We start from the raw sequence: 16,567 nt of genomic DNA on the forward strand, positions 1-16,567 counted from the left end.
CACTAGATGCGTAAGAGTACGTTTACACGTGATTTTCAGATGTTCAGTTCAGTTGCCATCGTTACGAGCTTTAGTCTGCGGCCCACTCAGAAACATTTAAAAAGTGACTAAAACTTGAATAGTGAAAATGCCTTGTTGTGTTGTTTTTTGTAAAACGGGGTACATGCCGTCCAAAAAAAATCCGAATCCTACGAAATCCTAAAATGTGGTTTATCAAATAACTGGGTATTTGATCCATCGTTTTGTAAAAAACGGCAAACATTGCAAAGAATGCCATGGAAGGATGGAAGTTAAACTGGATGACTTACCAAACGATTTCATGGCACATTTTCTAACAAAGACCAAAAACAAAGGGAAATTAAGATATTCCTCCCCGAACCCATATAGCACATTTCTGCCGTCGGATGTCCGAATCATGGCCGAACATCCGTTAGATATCTATGTACTCAATGGGTAGTTCCAGGGATGTCCGTCGGCTAGTCACCTTGGAAGTGCATACGGACCTCCTTCCAACAGCCAAGAAGATTTTCAATTGTGTCATTAAAAGATCGGCCTCGAGCCAATCGGGGCGCTTTTTTGCCAATCGGGTTTCTCCTTTCGGGCAATCGAGGCGTGGCTGAGGGTGGAAAATTCTTCTCCACGAATTCAATTGGAGTTTAATCGAGGTACTTAATCAGGGAAGCTACCCCGATTGCAATCAATCGATTCATCGATGCAAAAAACATAATCGATTGACTGTTTCACCCGATCGATCCGATAACAACCCCGATAATAGCTCGTTCTACCCGCCTGCCCAAATTTACTCTGAAACCGAAAGAACGGCATTTTTAAAAAATTGCGTCGGGGCAACGGGTTGACCTCAAATTTTTCCCCGCACTGCAGGTATCGGGTAACCCACACCTCCCTGATTTATGTAAAACTTAAATAATTTTTTGCGGAAAAACTATAGAGTTGGCTAACGTCCGAAGTTGCCAGTTCGATGAAATTGTGAAAAAAAAATTTGGACACGAACTAGTAACAGTTCTTGCATGGCGGCTTACGGAGTTTCGCCCGTTGTAGTTTTAGTTTTAATTTTTTCCATTGAAATTATCTTCCGTTCCATTCATAATTGGATTACGAAATTCCTTCGTTAACAGGTAATCTTGTAATTTTTATTTGACCTCGATATAGACTGTACTTTATTTATTATTAATTTTTTTGTAGACGTGTTTACTTTCTGTAGCAGACAACTGGATGTTGTAGAGGAAACTGGCGGGCTGATAAGGGAGCCCATAATAACAATCTGTGAATTAAGTGACTATGCACAGGGATTTGATGAAAAAGACAAACGACAGTATGTAGAAAAACTAGTGAAATGTGAAATAGATTTCCCATTATAATTAATTAATTAATTATTATAACGAAGGGCACAGTTTTTCGATAAAATTTGTTGGTTGTTGGAAGCCACAACGGCTTCCACTACCCACATTTGTTGTGGAATAAAAAATGGGCAATCTATTTCACATTTAACTAGTTTTTCTACATCTATTCTATACCTTGCTGGTGTGATGAGGGATGTGGGGGGGAAAAGTGTAAGAACCAGCAAGCCTGCTGTTGGGGAATTATTTAGTAAAATTCGTTCGACAGAACTGTGTGTCACCATTTATATTCAGCATATTTATAGCAAGCCTGACTTGAAGTATGGCAACAGTGCCATACTAAAGAAAGGAAAGGAGGGTGTGGGTGAAGCCTATGAGGTTCCAAACGCGCTTAAACTATTCAGATCTTTTTTTGCTCTAGCATAGCAAGCATGGCTAAGCATAGTAAGTCAAAGCGTTCTCGTAAGTCGAGTTCAAGTTCGAGTTCCGACTCTGACTCATCTTCGAGTTCCGCATCATCATCTAAATCTTTCTCAAGCACCTTTTCAGACATTATTAAATTAAAGTCGAAAAGATTTGAAGTTAGCAAACGTAAGTCGTCGGTCCTCGCCAATTGGATTGTGAAGGGCTTAGGTGAGAAGAACCTTAAGGCGGCTAGAGAGGCGTACAGACCTGACGTCAAGCGTGACAAAAAGGCTAGTGTCAGTGCCTCTGAACTGTTCACGAACCCGAAATTGGACGAGACTTTTTACGCGGCCCTTAAATCTACAAAGAATTCGAATGCATCGATGCCCAACATTGATCAGCTGGAAAAAGTGTACCGAAAGCAGACGGACGTCGTCCTGGACATGGCCAAACCTCTTCTTTTTCTTCTTGAGAGGAAAAGTAAGAGAAGCGACAAGGACACCAAAGCATTAAAGACGCTGTCACTACTCTGGGCCCATCTTTTTCGTGAGATTACCCACTCCAGACGTCTCAACATCCTCTCCCAGACTCACCCAAACCACATCGGCCTACTTTCCCGTGCAGCAGAGAAACTCCCTGTTGGCGGCGAGGACCTTTTTGGAACAGAGTTCGTGAACGAACTCATCTCCCAAGTCAAAACTGCTTCTTTGATGAATAGTTCTGCAGCGGGGCCATCAGCTACTTCAACACCTGGGAAACGTAAACGTTCACCTCCCCCTTTACAAGACTCTCGCAAGGATAAGAGTAACTACAGCTTCGACCGGTATGTCAAACCTCCATTTATTTCGAAAATTGATTTGCCAATTGCCGGTCGCACTGCCCATTTTGTTGATGCATGGGCCCATTTGACTAAAGATCCGTGGGTTTTATCTACTGTTGAGTATGGGTTTGAGCTAGAATTTATTGCTGAACCCCCCTTTCAACATAGTATACCGCCGAACGCATCAATGGATGCCGTTCAGCTAGATCTTTGTTCAGCTGAGGTGGAGTCTCTCATCAAAAAGGGCGCGGTAGTAGAGACAGAGGAGAAAGGGGGCTACGTCAGCCGATACTTTCTTGTCCCAAAGAAAGGTCCAAACGAATGGAGGCCTATCATTAACCTAAAGCCTTTGAATCAGTTTCTTTCTTGCCGCCATTTTAAAATGGAAGGGATTGCCACAGTTCGTCACACAGTGAGGCAGGGGGATTTTCTGGCTAAAGTCGACCTTACTGACGCCTACTTTACTATTCCGATTTTTCGAGGCCATCGGAAATATTTACGCTTTCGTTGGGGGCGTAAAACATTCGAGTATACATGTCTACCCTTTGGTCTTTGTGCTTCACCTTGGGTTTTTACTAAACTATTGAGAGTGGCCGTCACTTTTTTGCGTCGTTCCGGGATCAGACTCGTTATTTACCTTGACGATTTGCTGATCGTGGGCACTTCTACTCAAGAATGCAGCGACGCAGTAACACAAGTCATTCATGTTTTAGAATCTTTGGGATTCTTAATCAACTTTAATAAATCTGAAACAGTCCCCACGCAATGCATCGAGTACATAGGGCTTATCACCAATTCCGTCTCCATGTCGTTCTGCCTCACCGATAAAAAGATTTGCGACATTCGTCGGTTATGCACCGAAATTTTAAAAAAGGGGAAATGTTCTCTTCGTCAACTGGCAAAAATAATAGGGAACCTTAACTGGGCTTCTTATGCAGTAAATTTTGCTCAAGCGCACTTTCGTAGCTTGCAGGCTACCTTCATTTCATCTTCTCGAGCCAATAACGACAATTTAGACGCCGTTATTTATCTGAATGACGACATTCGTGCGGATCTGAAGTGGTGGACCACTTCCGCCGATTTTACCTCCGGCAAACCTCTGCTTCTCTCACGACCGGAGATGCGCTTATCCTCCGACGCTTGCCTCTCGGGCTGGGGGCAGTTTGTCTCGACGTCAAGACGGGTGGGCCTTGGTCCGGATCCGAAATTGGTCGCCATATTAACAACCTAGAGATCCTTGCTGCCCTTAAAGCCCTCGAATGTTTCGCTTCTTCTCTCTCTAATTGCACAATAGAGATCGGGATTGACAACACCACCGCAGTTAGCTACATTAACAAACTAGGCGGGTGCCGGTCAAAGGACCTTTGTGACGTCTCTCTGCGCATTGCCAATTTTTGTGAAGAGAGGAAAATTTTTTTAACCGCCATTTTTGTTCCCGGTACTGCGAATGTTCTCGCGGACGCAGAATCAAGACGCTCCCTCTCGGCGGGCGATTGGAGACTTTCTCCAACAGCTTTCATGTCCATCTGCCTTCAGTGGCCAGTCCAAGTGGACCTTTTTGCGTCAGAATGGAACCATCAACTGCCACGGTTCGTCAGTTGGTTCCCACAACCGAAATGCTGGAAAGTAGACGCTTTCAGCTTCCCATGGAAAGGGCTAGGCGCGTTTTGTTTTCCCCCGTTCAGCTTAATTCCATTCTGCCTGTCGAAACTGATGAGAGAAGAGGCGGAGGCAATTTTTTGTCACCCCGTACTGGCCGAGCCAACCATGGTTCCCGATCATAATGGACCTCGCCGTGGCCGTTCCGCGACTATTACGTCCGTCGCCGGACCTTCTCACATCTCCTCTGGGAGAGAGTCACCCACTGGTACAAGACGATTCCATCCGCCTGATCGCCTGGAAACTCTCAGGCTCCGCTTTACTGAGAGCGGAGTTTCAGAAGACGCTTCAGCCCTCATCCTCTCCGCAACACGAAAAAATACAAACGCTGCATACCAGAGCGCTTGGAATTTTTGGAGAAATTGGTGTGCTACGAGGGAAAAGGATCCCTTGTCTCCTAGCTCCGCAGATATAATTAATTTTTTGGCTGAATATAGCGTAGGAAGGAGCTACAGAACAGTCAATGTCGCCCGCTCTGCTCTCTCTTCTACACTTGCTGTAAACCCGGGTAATGTTGCCGTCGGTGCTGACCCTCTTGTCAACAAACTACTCAAAGGCCTATACAACAAATCCCCCCGACTGCCAGATATTCTCAAACGTGGAATCCTGACACCGTCCTCTCATATTTTGATTCCACAGCTGGGGCGACTCTTTCTCTCCTTGAACTGTCTCGGAAATTAGTCACTTTATTGGCTCTCTGTACGCTTTTAAGAACATGTGAACTTTCTTCAATATCGTTGGAATCGATCGTCATTTCCGATTCTAAAATGTCTTTTTCCCTGAGCCAACCAAGAAAGGCTCAACACTCCGGACCCCTTCATCGAATTTCCGTCGACGCCTGGCGTCTTAATGTTTCAATTTGTCCTGTCAAATGCTTGGAAACTTATTTAGACCGTACTGCGGCGTTGCGCGATACCACAAACTCCTCCTCTCTCTTGCTCAGCAGCAACAAACCCCATGGCCCGGCCTCTGTAGCTACAATCGGCCGTTGGATTAAAGAGCAACTCAAAATAGCCGGTATCGACACGTCTATCTTCTCAGCACACTCGACTAGAGGGGCAGCAGCATCCAAAGCGGTCTTATCTGGTATACCGATTCAAACTGTCTTAGACGCCGGCCATTGGGCCAGGGAGTCTACGTTCAAACAGTTCTACCACAGGGAGGTGGTCAATGGACCAACCAACCTGATCACTAGTTCCGTCCTTCAACCACCATCAATTTAAACGCCGGTTAACCCTCTGCTGTGCTGTGGTTTTCTCGCCCTTCTTTTCGTAACTCGTCATCATCTTATTTTTTTTTTTTTTTTCTTTGGCTTTGAATACACAGTTCTGTCGAACGAATTTTACTAAATAATTGTAAAATTGTTCGAGCGCTAGCGCTGAACAATTGGGATTATTGAATAAAATGAAAAGAGAGGCAGAACTGTCTCTCCCACCCACCCACCGCTGCTTTTCATGTTTATTAATATTCGAACTCGTTTCTTGTTATTTTTTCAGTGGATACAATAACGGTTACCGCGGCCGGAAGAAGGGACGAGACAACAACAACAATTCAGGCAACTTCAATAACAACGACTCAAGTTTCAACAAGAAGTGATCATGTTTACCTTCGTCGTTGTACCTCCTCCGTGTGGCTTTATATTCCCGTGCTTCTAAAATCTGAATAGTTTAAGCGCGTTTGGAACCTCATAGGCTTCACCCACACCCTCCTTTCCTTTCTTTAGTATGGCACTGTTGCCATACTTCAAGTCAGGCTTGCTATAAATATGCTGAATATAAATGGTCACACACAGTTCTGTCTCTCTTTTCATTTTATTAAATAATCCCAATTGTTCAGCGCTAGCGCTCGAACAATTTTACAATTATTTTAGAAAGGGTGAAAAACGAAAAAGTAAAAAATGCCTTTACGCACGATTTTCTGATTCTTCTGTAAGATTACATTTTTGCACCAGGTCCCTATTCCAAAATACTTGACCGTTTTCGACAACGAGCCCCTTTTGAGGCGCACTCGCAAACGGGATTTTGATTTTCGTTCGGCATTGTTTTTCATTATTATTTCTTTTTATTTGCAAAGCTTATTTAGTTTAAGATAACAGAAAAGTTTAGTTTTGTTTTTATTTTCCGGGGTCTTAACTATATTATAATATCAAATCGAAACTAAAAAAGGAAACGCTTGTCTTATTTCGTATGACTTTGTCTACGTATATATTAGTGCCAAGAGTATATAATAGTAGTCAAAGTTTATCAGTTGGTCAGCCGAGAGGAATCGCATGTTGTGGAATGAACAGCTTGATCCATGAGCCTAACATGTTAAGTATACATAAATTGACATCAATATTTCTTTAATGGTGCTCAGATTCCATAGTTTTATTTTCTCATTAATTATTTCGTTAATTATTTCGTAAGCAATTGTAATGTATATTTAGAGCTTATTTAAATAAACGTACGGAACATGAAAGAGTACACTAGCTTTGATGAAAGCGGACGTTTCTTTTCAAAATGATTTATAGTGAATCGCCTCGTTATTCTTCAGTTCTCAATTTACTCCAAGGAAACATCATTAAAAGAATACAATTGATCGTCTATGTTTGCCTGGCTCATGACATATTTCTCAGCATAATCGGTCAGAGAATGATTGAGAGAATCCAGACTATATGGGCATTTTGTAAAATATTTGTTGCAAGTTTCACCATTTTTTGCTTGACGAATTGCTTCCTCAATTTTGGTGCCCGATAGCAAGGTACTAAAATACGTGCCCCTGTATAAAAGAAACAATTATTAAGTAATAATTTCTTTTTGGAGAAATACTTTGCATAAATTTCTTTCATTTTGCGAGGAATAGGTTAAAGAAATAGAAACTTACGAAGCAAAACCATCAATAATGTTATCAATTGAACCAGCTGTTCCCTCAGACATTCTCCTTGTCGATGATGCAATATGAGTACAAAGGGCACGTTGTAAGCAACTAGACGCATCAACATTATACTGATTTTGAAGCGCATCGTCAATCCGAGATACCATATTCGTTAAAATGCTATCAATGTCGTCACCTAATTTATTATACGAAATGTGAACGAGATAATGTGATTGTATAGGTTGTGCTATAACATCTATTGTTAAAATAAGTAATAAATGCGTTAAAACTTACTTCGTCCATATGGTGAGGTGCTAACTCCCGTGAAAGAATAAATAAAAAGTGGGATAAGTACTATTGCTACCAATCCAATTATCACGGCGTATATTATGCTGCCTGAGTTTAAACCGAGAAGACTTGTGCTTGTTCCATACGATGGCGTAGTTGCATAGTTGGAGCCATAATACGATGATGTGCTGCTTGCTCCAAATGGGATGTTTAGGAATGGCACTATAAAGAAATTTGATTTGCAATTAGTCTTATCGTGCGAGTACTAGATTATAGGAAATGTCGAGAGTTAATGATTTTCTCTTAAAACTATGTAAAACATCTTCGTAAATTAAATGAAGTAAATTTATGAAGAAAGTGGGATGAAAGATTCACAAGATTCCGTATGTGTATTCTTACCTATAAAGGATAATCCAAGCTGAAAAAGAACAAGATTGATCATTACGCATGCATTACTTTACAACCATTTTTTAATTGGAATTACTTGTAGATTATTCCCCGTGGTTCCAGTCGTAGTGATTCCAAAGAATTTTCCTTTCCTTTTGTCTGCAGCAAACGCCGTTTTACCATTAGTAGTGAAAACTGACGAGTGATTTGTATCCTTGAGGTCAGGTGAAAAAGCGCCAGAAGAAAAAGGATCTTCCTTTGTAGAGCCGTGAACGATTTTACCTAAATCGACACTATCAAAAGCAGATAGTTATTGAAACACTGAAGAATTTGTGCAGTAAACTTTAACGCCTGTTTACTTGTTCCCGGTGCTACGCGCAGAAATTGTTAAAAACATTTGACTGCAGATAACAGCAAAATAAATGGTAGTCTTGGTACAGATCATTTTTTGTCGTGAAAAACGAACAACTTTGAATTATGCGATGTCTTTCCGTAGCCATGCTGGTATTTATATACTAGGGTCTCTTTCGTTCGCCTAATTGTTGGATAAAACGAAGCTTAGAAAAATACTTCCCACCCAGCTTCGCCGATGCATAAACTATTCACTTGATCTGTAACGGAGGAAATGCAGCAAAATGAATATCCGCTGCTCCACCCTTCTTTCTAACGGTAGAAGATTTTTCCTGTTCTCGTAAATACAAGCGTTAAAAAGGTGTTACTATGTTGTGTGTTGTGTTAAATTCTTTGTATCAAGGTGTTAGATAAGACAACACCTACCACCACTCGTACAGCGTTTCCGACGGTGATGGCAACGCCTTTTTCCATTTGAGTTCCAATCCACTTAGTTTTCTCACCCATACCGAATCATAATTACACTACGTCTTGTCTATACCATTTCAAATATTTCAATCGGTGGTTGCAACAATTGATGTTGTACATGATAATTGTTTCTATATGCGCATTATCTGCCCATTCGTTTTCAACCTCTAAATACCGATGCCGTATTCAAAATTAAACAAAACAAAAGAATACTAGGATTACGCTAGATTAGGTAATTACACATTGTTTTAAGAAACCTGCAGTATGAACTCTAAAAATGCAGATCTTGAAAGAAAATAGAACTTTTAAGTTTCAAATAGGGAATTGATTCTAATGTATTTTGAACACTTTACTCAGCAGCAACTACTAAGCATAGGTGACACAATTTGCCATCGGCCGATGTGTATCTTCTACAGCGGGGGCAGGCTGCTAGTTTTGTTTTAGACAAAGTAATTTGAATAGGACCAGAATAATGACATTCCGTTTTCATCAAATTGTCCTCATTAATTGAAACATTTTCTTTCTCTTTGGCGACGGGATCCGGGACGCTTTTGCCAAGTAAGGTCACCGTTGATACTTGAAGAAGCTCGCACAATTCGGAATTTTCATCGCTCTCTTTTAACTGCAGTTTCTATTAATAGAATAATATTTTTACATTTTTATTTTATTAACCTTTTTGCATAGAGATACCAAATTTACCTGCAAGAAACGTAGATCTCGAGAATCAAAAGCCGTGATCTCGACATTCCATTGTTGAGTGTTGAACTGGCCAATGGATTTATTAACCGCATTGCGTATGGATAACGATGGTTTAATGCACTCAACAACATCTGGAGACTCGAAGTTTCTCATATTGGTGAACCTACGATTACGGAACAATCCTCCCTTACCTGTAAATTGATCAGAAATATTTTTACAATCAACTCTCATCATTTGCTGTGGACAGCAGTCATCTTGTGAGTACGGAATAATTTCCTTATTAGGGTAACAAAACAGGGAAGGAACTCAATACGGGTTCAGCCAATCAAAAATTTTCCCTTCCAAAAGTCTTAAAAAATCTCCTGCCATTCCTCCATCAGGAATATTTTATACGACTGTCATAACCAATCGATTCGATTATTGGTAGGCGAAGCGAGAGCACAGAAAGTTGTTGTTTGTAAATGTTTATGCCACGTTTTACCAATTCGTTTAATATTTTGTTTTGTCATGGAATTACATTCAAGATATGGAATTTTAGATCAAAGATATGGCTATCCATGCTAGTCATGGGTTGCCCAAGCTCTGGAGACTTTAAGTTAGACTACCCAATTAGACTTTACACTTAAGAATGATTCACATACCTGAACGCCAAGGATGATATATTTCAATTTCTTCTGTCAAATGTGGAAGAATTGGCGCAGTTATTAAGGAAACTTGATCCAGAATCTCACTCAGTACATATAGAGCAGAAAGTCTTTTCTTGCTCATCATACTGTCGCAATAAAGGCTGCGGGAAAAATATAGCTTTAGCGCCGTATACGTAGTAAATTAGTTTCAGTTTACCGTCCTCTCACGATGTTGCAATAAAATGCCGAAACGTTATTACTGATGAAGTAAGAAAGCAAACTTGTGACCTTTCGGAAATTGAGTTCACGGTACGCCAAAAACGTCTGAAAGTGGAGTAACAATCAGTTTCAGTAATCAATATTCAAATGCTGTGATCAAGCAATGACTTGCTTAAAAGCAGACTTGCTCTTGCGATAAATTTTTTTTATCGTGGTGGCGATCACGATCTTAGACGATCATTTTTCTTGTTAGATGGTCTGCGAAAAATGATCGCAAAAAAGCTGCGATCGCTATCGCCGATACAAAAATAGATCGTGTTCACGACAAGTCTACTGAAGAAAATAGGCATTACCGTTTCAACGAAGTCAGTTAAAAGGTGAAGCATGTAAAGGTCAACGAAACCCAAATTCTTCAAATCGGTTTGTTGCAATTGAAAGTCAGTGACACCATGAAGATTTCCCAGGATGAATCGTATAACTGAACGGATCTTCTGTACATCGTCTGAGGCTTGTTGTATCAACTGGTTACTAACTGACACGTTACTACCGTTTCCAGACACATGACTAGCAACCCACCACCTGCATAATGTAAATGTTGTGTTCTTTAGTTTAATTTATAATCAATAATTTACGTGAATATGCAGATGATGCTCCTTACCGCAATGCATCGATACCAACAGCAGGTTGATTCCCATCACCGTCAACAACTGAAAGGGGATCCATTACGTTACCTAAAGACTTTGACATCTTGCGTCCCTCATGGTCTAAGACGAAGCCGTGTACAAATATATTTCTAAAACAAATACGCACAGAAATACGCCGTGAGAGGAAAAGAGCTAGTTCAATTTTAAAATACTAAGTTAAATCGATTACTTATAGGGAGCGTGGTCACGGCATGCTACTGACGTCAATAGCGATGATTGAAACCATCCTCCAAATTGATCTATTCCTTCCAAATAGAAGTCGGCTTGCTTCCCTTCAGGCAAAACAGAGTTCCACGAAGCTCCGCTGTCAAACCAGATGTCCATGATGTCCTATATTGCACCAAAACTACTTGAATTTTATGTCTTACGAAACTATGGAAATACTTCGAACTGCGAGACAATACCATTCCTTTAAATACGTGACCAGGAAGCAACTGCAACTCTCTCATGATTTCACTTCCAATCAGATCTTCAGCGCTCTGCAGCCACCATTGATCAATCCCGTTTGTCATAATAAGTTCACAAAGTCTTTCGACAACTCCCCTTTAAAATGAAAAGGGCATTCTAAATTAAAACAGTCTGAACTAAAAATGTTAAACTTATTTTTATTTCTAAAGTAACATTATAATGCAAGTCAGAATAGAAGAAGCAACTGTGATACTTGCTCTAAGTGAAGTTTTAGCAGACTATAGGGTATCACGTAGAATATCACAAAGAAGTGCATTACTTTATAAAAAGATATTCCGACGGTCGCAAGAGTAGGGATTGCCAACCATGCGCAACCAGGAATTATCATCTCAAAATTAAGCTATCATCTCCTTTCAATAGAAAAAAAGAACTGCCAGTTTCCGGGAGGGGTAATCTGAAATAGACATTCTCTGGTGTTTTGCGTTAGAAGTTTAAAAAAAAAAAAAAAAAAAAAGATAGGTTCATTTCCCGCTCACAAAACCAGCCCAATCGAAAATCTTCTGTTTAAATAGCTAAAGAGTAAAACCAAAACAAGTATAACTACCAAGGTTTTACCAGTAAAGAGAATCCGCCTGGCCTTAGTCAGGACAAACTCGTCAAGACCGGATTGCATTAGCTAGTTTGAAGATTTTGGCGTTCGCCATTTGTATCAACAATATTACATTACTTTACCGCCAAAATCCATAAACAAGCTAATGCTTACCTACTACATAGAAACAATGTATGCCTTATTACGCTGCACCCGAGACCCGACCACCCGTCACAAAATGACCGAGTGACCGAAAATCGAGAGGCGGCCCTTCAGACCCCTTTAAGTGTAATTTATAGCTAAACTGAGCATTTTTTCTATAGTAACATGATTGGCAATCTTTTCTAACTCAATTTGATCAGATAAAACAATTTGAAAAAATTGCTTTACATCCCTATTCAGTTCATGTTTTTACACACTGCTGACAACCTGAATGAGTTCGGGAAAATGCAATCAGATAAGTAACTAAAAGAATTAGGGATTTTCCACATTTGCACTACAGCACACGCTACACTGAATTTGTTGAAAAGTTTGCCATTCAGGAAATAACGGTACAATTGGAAAGAGAGAGAAAAAAAAAAAAGATAAACCCATCCGGAGGGAACCAAGGCAAATTACACCTTCTGGAGTCTCTTTTGTCAAAATACCCTTTTTATCCTCCAGACGTGGAGTCGAAGGTAGACAAGAAGAGCAATCTCAGGTCGGAAAAGAATAATAATAAAAAGAAAAAAAAAAAAAAAAAAAATCAAAATCAATGTTATGGCTGCTGTGCGCGACCAACGAGAAGACTTTCCCCTTTCAAACTCATCCGATGATTTTAGATTTCAGGCTACACTTTTCCATTGGTAGCTTGCGTTTGCGGAAAATCACTACAAAAGCACAGTTTTAGGAGAAATGTTCCCTAAATTAATAACTAAAACCTAGGTTGAGTTTCTATATTCTATAGAAAAAGAACTCTTTTTGACAAACCTGTGCAAAATAGCATTTTTTGTAGGCAACGACGAGTTGTAGAACACTGGAATGGGAACTATAAAAAGTATAAATAAATAAATATATATATATATAATTTTAAAAATGATAATTATAAAAATTAGGAAAAAGAAAGAGTGTACAATTACAAACCTCCCCAGGAACGTTGCCTTGAAATACACCAGTATGGTCTACTTGCCAATTGTTTGAGCATTGTCTTTTCGAAATTTGTTGGAACCACCACAACGCGCTTCATAGCTTCCTATACAAGTGTAAATTGTACCATTACCTTAGCATTTTCCGAGATACAATACACTTACTATTGCTGCAGTTTTAATTTTCTCTGTATCGACAAACCATTGCAGACTAGCTCTCAGAATCACAGGCTGCTTTGTTCGCCAATCGTATGGATAACTATGCCTAAAATTTTCTAGGAAGACTACATTGCTTCCTAATAGCCTTAACACAACATCTTGACCCTTGTCTAAGACGTTATATCCAGCTAGATCACTTCCAGCATCTGCGGAATACCTTCCTTTTTCATCAACTAAATTCAACTTCAGATAACATTTGAATAGTTAAGAGATTAAAATTCAATCAGACAGCATTTTTCTTACGATCGGTAGTTTATGCTCCAATGCTACAAGGAAGTCATCAGGACCATGGGCTGGTGAAGTATGCACAAGACCTAAAGACTGATTCATTTTATTTATGTTCTTTGAAGTAAATGTTTCGTTAACACAAAAATTTTATGGCCAATAACCAAAATTTTACCTGTTCCCTTTTTCACAGTTACATGTTCAGAGGGTAGTAACGGCATTTTTTTTGTTTTCTGAATTGGGTGTAAATAGAAGTGTCCCTTCAATACTTTTCCTAATATTAATTATAACCTCATAAATCAAATGAAGACACTGAGAAGGTTCAACTATCTGATGTTACCATAAAATTCCTTGACCACAGTTAAATCACGCAACCACAGCTGCTGAAGAGACTGATAGAGCTCTAGGGCAACAACCATGTACTCATGATCCACATTGGATTTACACCTCACAAGGCAGTACTTTATGTCTGGATGAAAACATACAGCTTGATTAGCTGGTAATGTCCATGGTGTTGTAGTCCATACTACTAGATAAACAGGGGTGTTTTTTGAAACACCAATTATGCATTCAGGCAATGGTGTGTGTAGAACCAATTTCACGTAAACGGATGTGCTGACATGGTTCACGTTATATTCCAATTCGGATTCCGCAAGAGCAGTCCTATAAGTAGTAAATGAAAAAAATATAGCTAAAAACCACGGGGACAATTGACAGTAGAACACAGTTATCCTAGTGTAATTTTATGACTAGTTGATTGTGCAAAATATCTTCAATGGTAGCTCTTTTGAATGAATTTTATTTTCTACGACAGGTATTTTCTAAAAACGACGCCAAAGTTTTAACCTTCCATCGCTGTAGAGTATTCTTAGGTTACCCTTCGACAATTGAAAAAAGAAATGAGAAACAAATGGCGCATAACATTTGAGAGACTCGCACCTGCCGCTGAATTAATGCATGTTTATAACAATTAATACTGCTTATATGCAATTGAGAATAGAAAAATTGAAGAAACAAGAAATTTACCTTGCAGATGGGGACCAGTAAACCGGCTTGTAGTCTCTGTACACAAGTCCCTTAAATACATGATTAATATGTAACATTTAACCAGAAAATTAATCTGAAACTGAATTAAAAGCCTAACTTTATCAAAAAGATCACAGAACATTTTAAGCTGTGAAGTGACATATCTTGGTGAAAATGTGAAGTAGCAGTTGTCATTCCAATCTGCCAACACTCCCCAACGTGAAAAGGCTGCTTTCTGACATTTTATGGTATCCAAAGCAAATAATTTAGCTAAAGATTAAAACAAACAAGTAAAGATGTTATCCTGAAGCTTTAAAAAAATTACTTACCTTTCTGGCGAATTTCTAACACACTTGATTTCTGGGTGTCATATGTTTCCAAAGCTTTCAATTCAATAGGCAGACCATGGCAATCCCAACCTGGAATATAATGTACCAGCTTCCCAGAAAGCAGGTTGTAACGTAACAGTATATCTTTGAGTATTTTGTTCAAAGCATGTCCCATATGTGGTTTTCCATTTGCATATGGAGGGCCATCATGTAAAAAAAATTCATCTTCAGCCTGTAAATTCTTTCTTTGCCATTGATACAGTTGATCAAATGAGGCCGTCTGGAGGAAAAAATATTGATAGAAATCAGTGGAATTAAACAACTTTTACGATAATTCTACCTTCATAATCCATAAATCTCTTTCCTTTCGTTGTTTGGAACTTACGCGAAGGGGAAAGCTAGTTTTAGGCAACAATACAGTACTGCTAAACGGTTTCCTAAATATATTTTTTGTAAAAATATAACAAAACACTATACTTATTTCTTTCATACTTCTTACCGAGAAATTACACACAAAAACGTATTCATTCCTTGCAAACTGATCCGCAAATAGCAACCATGATTATTCATACCACAGACCACAGACTACGAAGTAAAGAACGCTATCATCGCCATAAGGCTGAGAGAAATCCAGTAGGCGATGCTTGGTCTTACCGCTAGGGGCGCGGGAGTATACTTTCTGAAATTTTTCTACTTTTTCTAATGTTAGTACTGAATACGTGCTTCACACACACGTATTGGCGGGAATTGTATTTAACTTTACGTCATCAACTGTACACCTTAATTTTCTAGATCCCCTTCCTGTATCCCGTGAATTATTTCAAAATTTTATTCTAATTCTTTGGTATGGTAATAAAATTATACATTTACCCCCTCTTTTCCCTATTTTTCAGATGTATAGAGCCCATCGTGAAACCCTGCACGATGGGAACAAATCTGAAAAATAGGGAAAAGAGCAACTCCATCTCGTTCAGGGGCCTGAAAGCTGTCAGGCAAAACATGACGGCAACTCCTGTTAGGGTTCAGGTCCCTGGCCTCAATTTGCAGCAAGAGATAGGCAGCTCAATTCGCTATACTAGCGCAACTTGCCTTACGCATTCAGTTGCAACTCCATCTCGTTCAGGGACCTGAACCCTGTCAGGCAAAAACACAAAACCCCCGAACCGTTATTTTTTGTTTTGTGTTTGTTATTATTTATGTTTATTGTTTATTTTTCTTTCTGTTTCCTTTCCGTAATACAATGCCTTTTAACTTTATAATTTTGTTTTCATTTATTAGAATATTGTCATGAGATTATTGGTTTGATAACTCCTATGCCTTTTACACAAGGTCATTCTCGCTCTTTCCAGAGAATGACCTTCCTTACTACCCAGAAACCCTTAATTAATGATTCTACCCAGAATTCTAATGTTGAACCCAAAAACCCATTAACCTTCACCTCTTTAGAAAAATTGGGAGACCTACTAGACTCAGATTCTGCATGTTCGTCCGAGTGTACGCATGGAACTTTTTTGATCTTGTTCTTTTTTGGCAGTGTTAGTTTGATCCACTCTTTGGCCGTGTTTTCGCCAATTAGTGGAAGTTAGGCGAATTGACTGCCTTATTCGTTAAGCAGCAAAGAGCCGGACAATCACTATTGGTTGAGTTTTCGTCAGATTTATTAATTCATGCCCTTTTGTAACGAGCGAATGCTCGTTAAATGCAATTATATATAGAGACAAGACAAGCAGTTTATTGCAGCCAAAAAAGATCTGTCCTCGTCCCCTTGCCAGATCCAACACCCTCCATCACGGGCGACGCGAGTCCGTCT

At 39.5% G+C, this 16,567-nt stretch overlaps 3 protein-coding genes across 4 annotated transcripts; 1 reads left to right on the forward strand and 2 right to left on the reverse strand.

The window, feature by feature from the left end:
- The first annotated feature begins 1,703 nt into the window (after nt 1–1,703).
- Nucleotides 1,704–6,033, forward strand: LOC123475258 (hybrid signal transduction histidine kinase G-like). Of its 2 annotated transcripts, none has more exons than XM_045177694.1 (2): nt 1,704–2,586; nt 5,739–6,033. In XM_045177694.1, the coding sequence occupies exons 1-2, from the start codon at nt 1,790–1,792 to the stop codon at nt 5,836–5,838; spliced, it is 897 nt and encodes a 298-aa protein (XP_045033629.1). In that variant the 5' UTR covers nt 1,704–1,789; the 3' UTR covers nt 5,839–6,033. The 2 variants fall into 2 exon arrangements, 1 of the variants encoding a protein (XP_045033629.1); XR_006650123.1 differs by lacking the exon at nt 1,704–2,586 and adding an exon at nt 4,821–5,513 and having other exon boundaries at nt 5,739–5,876.
- Nucleotides 6,034–6,635: 602 nt separating this feature from the next.
- On the reverse strand, nt 6,636–8,284 carry LOC116935694. Its single transcript, XM_032942966.2, has 6 exons — nt 8,130–8,284; nt 7,868–8,063; nt 7,783–7,801; nt 7,390–7,605; nt 7,105–7,291; nt 6,636–6,999 (listed from the first exon to the last, which is right to left on the reverse strand). The coding sequence occupies exons 1-6, from the start codon at nt 8,213–8,215 to the stop codon at nt 6,783–6,785; spliced, it is 921 nt and encodes a 306-aa protein (XP_032798857.1). The 5' UTR covers nt 8,216–8,284; the 3' UTR covers nt 6,636–6,782.
- Nucleotides 8,285–8,906: 622 nt separating this feature from the next.
- On the reverse strand, nt 8,907–15,416 carry LOC116935698 (isoleucine--tRNA ligase, mitochondrial). Its single transcript, XM_032942970.2, has 19 exons — nt 15,257–15,416; nt 15,098–15,194; nt 14,758–15,037; nt 14,547–14,698; nt 14,429–14,478; nt 13,743–14,065; nt 13,578–13,676; nt 13,421–13,491; nt 13,124–13,360; nt 12,957–13,065; nt 12,804–12,861; nt 11,242–11,380; nt 11,007–11,167; nt 10,792–10,926; nt 10,487–10,712; nt 10,132–10,238; nt 9,930–10,075; nt 9,289–9,479; nt 8,907–9,220 (listed from the first exon to the last, which is right to left on the reverse strand). Exons 1-19 carry the CDS (start codon nt 15,325–15,327, stop codon nt 8,939–8,941), a joined length of 2,934 nt encoding a protein of 977 aa, XP_032798861.2. The 5' UTR covers nt 15,328–15,416; the 3' UTR covers nt 8,907–8,938.
- Between the last annotated feature and the right edge of the window lie 1,151 nt (nt 15,417–16,567).

This window comes from Daphnia magna, linkage group LG8, assembly GCF_020631705.1.
Source record: "Daphnia magna isolate NIES linkage group LG8, ASM2063170v1.1, whole genome shotgun sequence".
NCBI lineage: Eukaryota > Metazoa > Arthropoda > Branchiopoda > Diplostraca > Daphniidae > Daphnia > Daphnia magna.

Coding starts and splice junctions, on each gene's coding strand:
- LOC123475258 (XM_045177694.1), top strand. CDS start 1,790: ATGGCTAAGCATAGTAAGTCAAAGCGTTCTCGTAAGTCGAGTTCAAGT. Junction 2,587..5,738: donor AGTAACTACAGCTTCGACCG/GTATGTCAAACC, acceptor TTATTTTTTCAG/TGGATACAATAACGGTTACC.
- LOC116935694 (XM_032942966.2), bottom strand. CDS start 8,215: ATGATCTGTACCAAGACTACCATTTATTTTGCTGTTATCTGCAGTCAA. Junction 8,064..8,129: donor GCGCGTAGCACCGGGAACAA/GTAAACAGGCGT, acceptor TGCTTTTGATAG/TGTCGATTTAGGTAAAATCG. Junction 7,000..7,104: donor ATTATTGATGGTTTTGCTTC/GTAAGTTTCTAT, acceptor TCTTTTATACAG/GGGCACGTATTTTAGTACCT.
- LOC116935698 (XM_032942970.2), bottom strand. CDS start 15,327: ATGAATAATCATGGTTGCTATTTGCGGATCAGTTTGCAAGGAATGAAT. Junction 13,361..13,420: donor TGGAGCATAAACTACCGATC/GTAAGAAAAATG, acceptor TGTTATCTGAAG/TTGAATTTAGTTGATGAAAA. Junction 10,239..10,486: donor TAACTGACTTCGTTGAAACG/GTAATGCCTATT, acceptor CTCCACTTTCAG/ACGTTTTTGGCGTACCGTGA.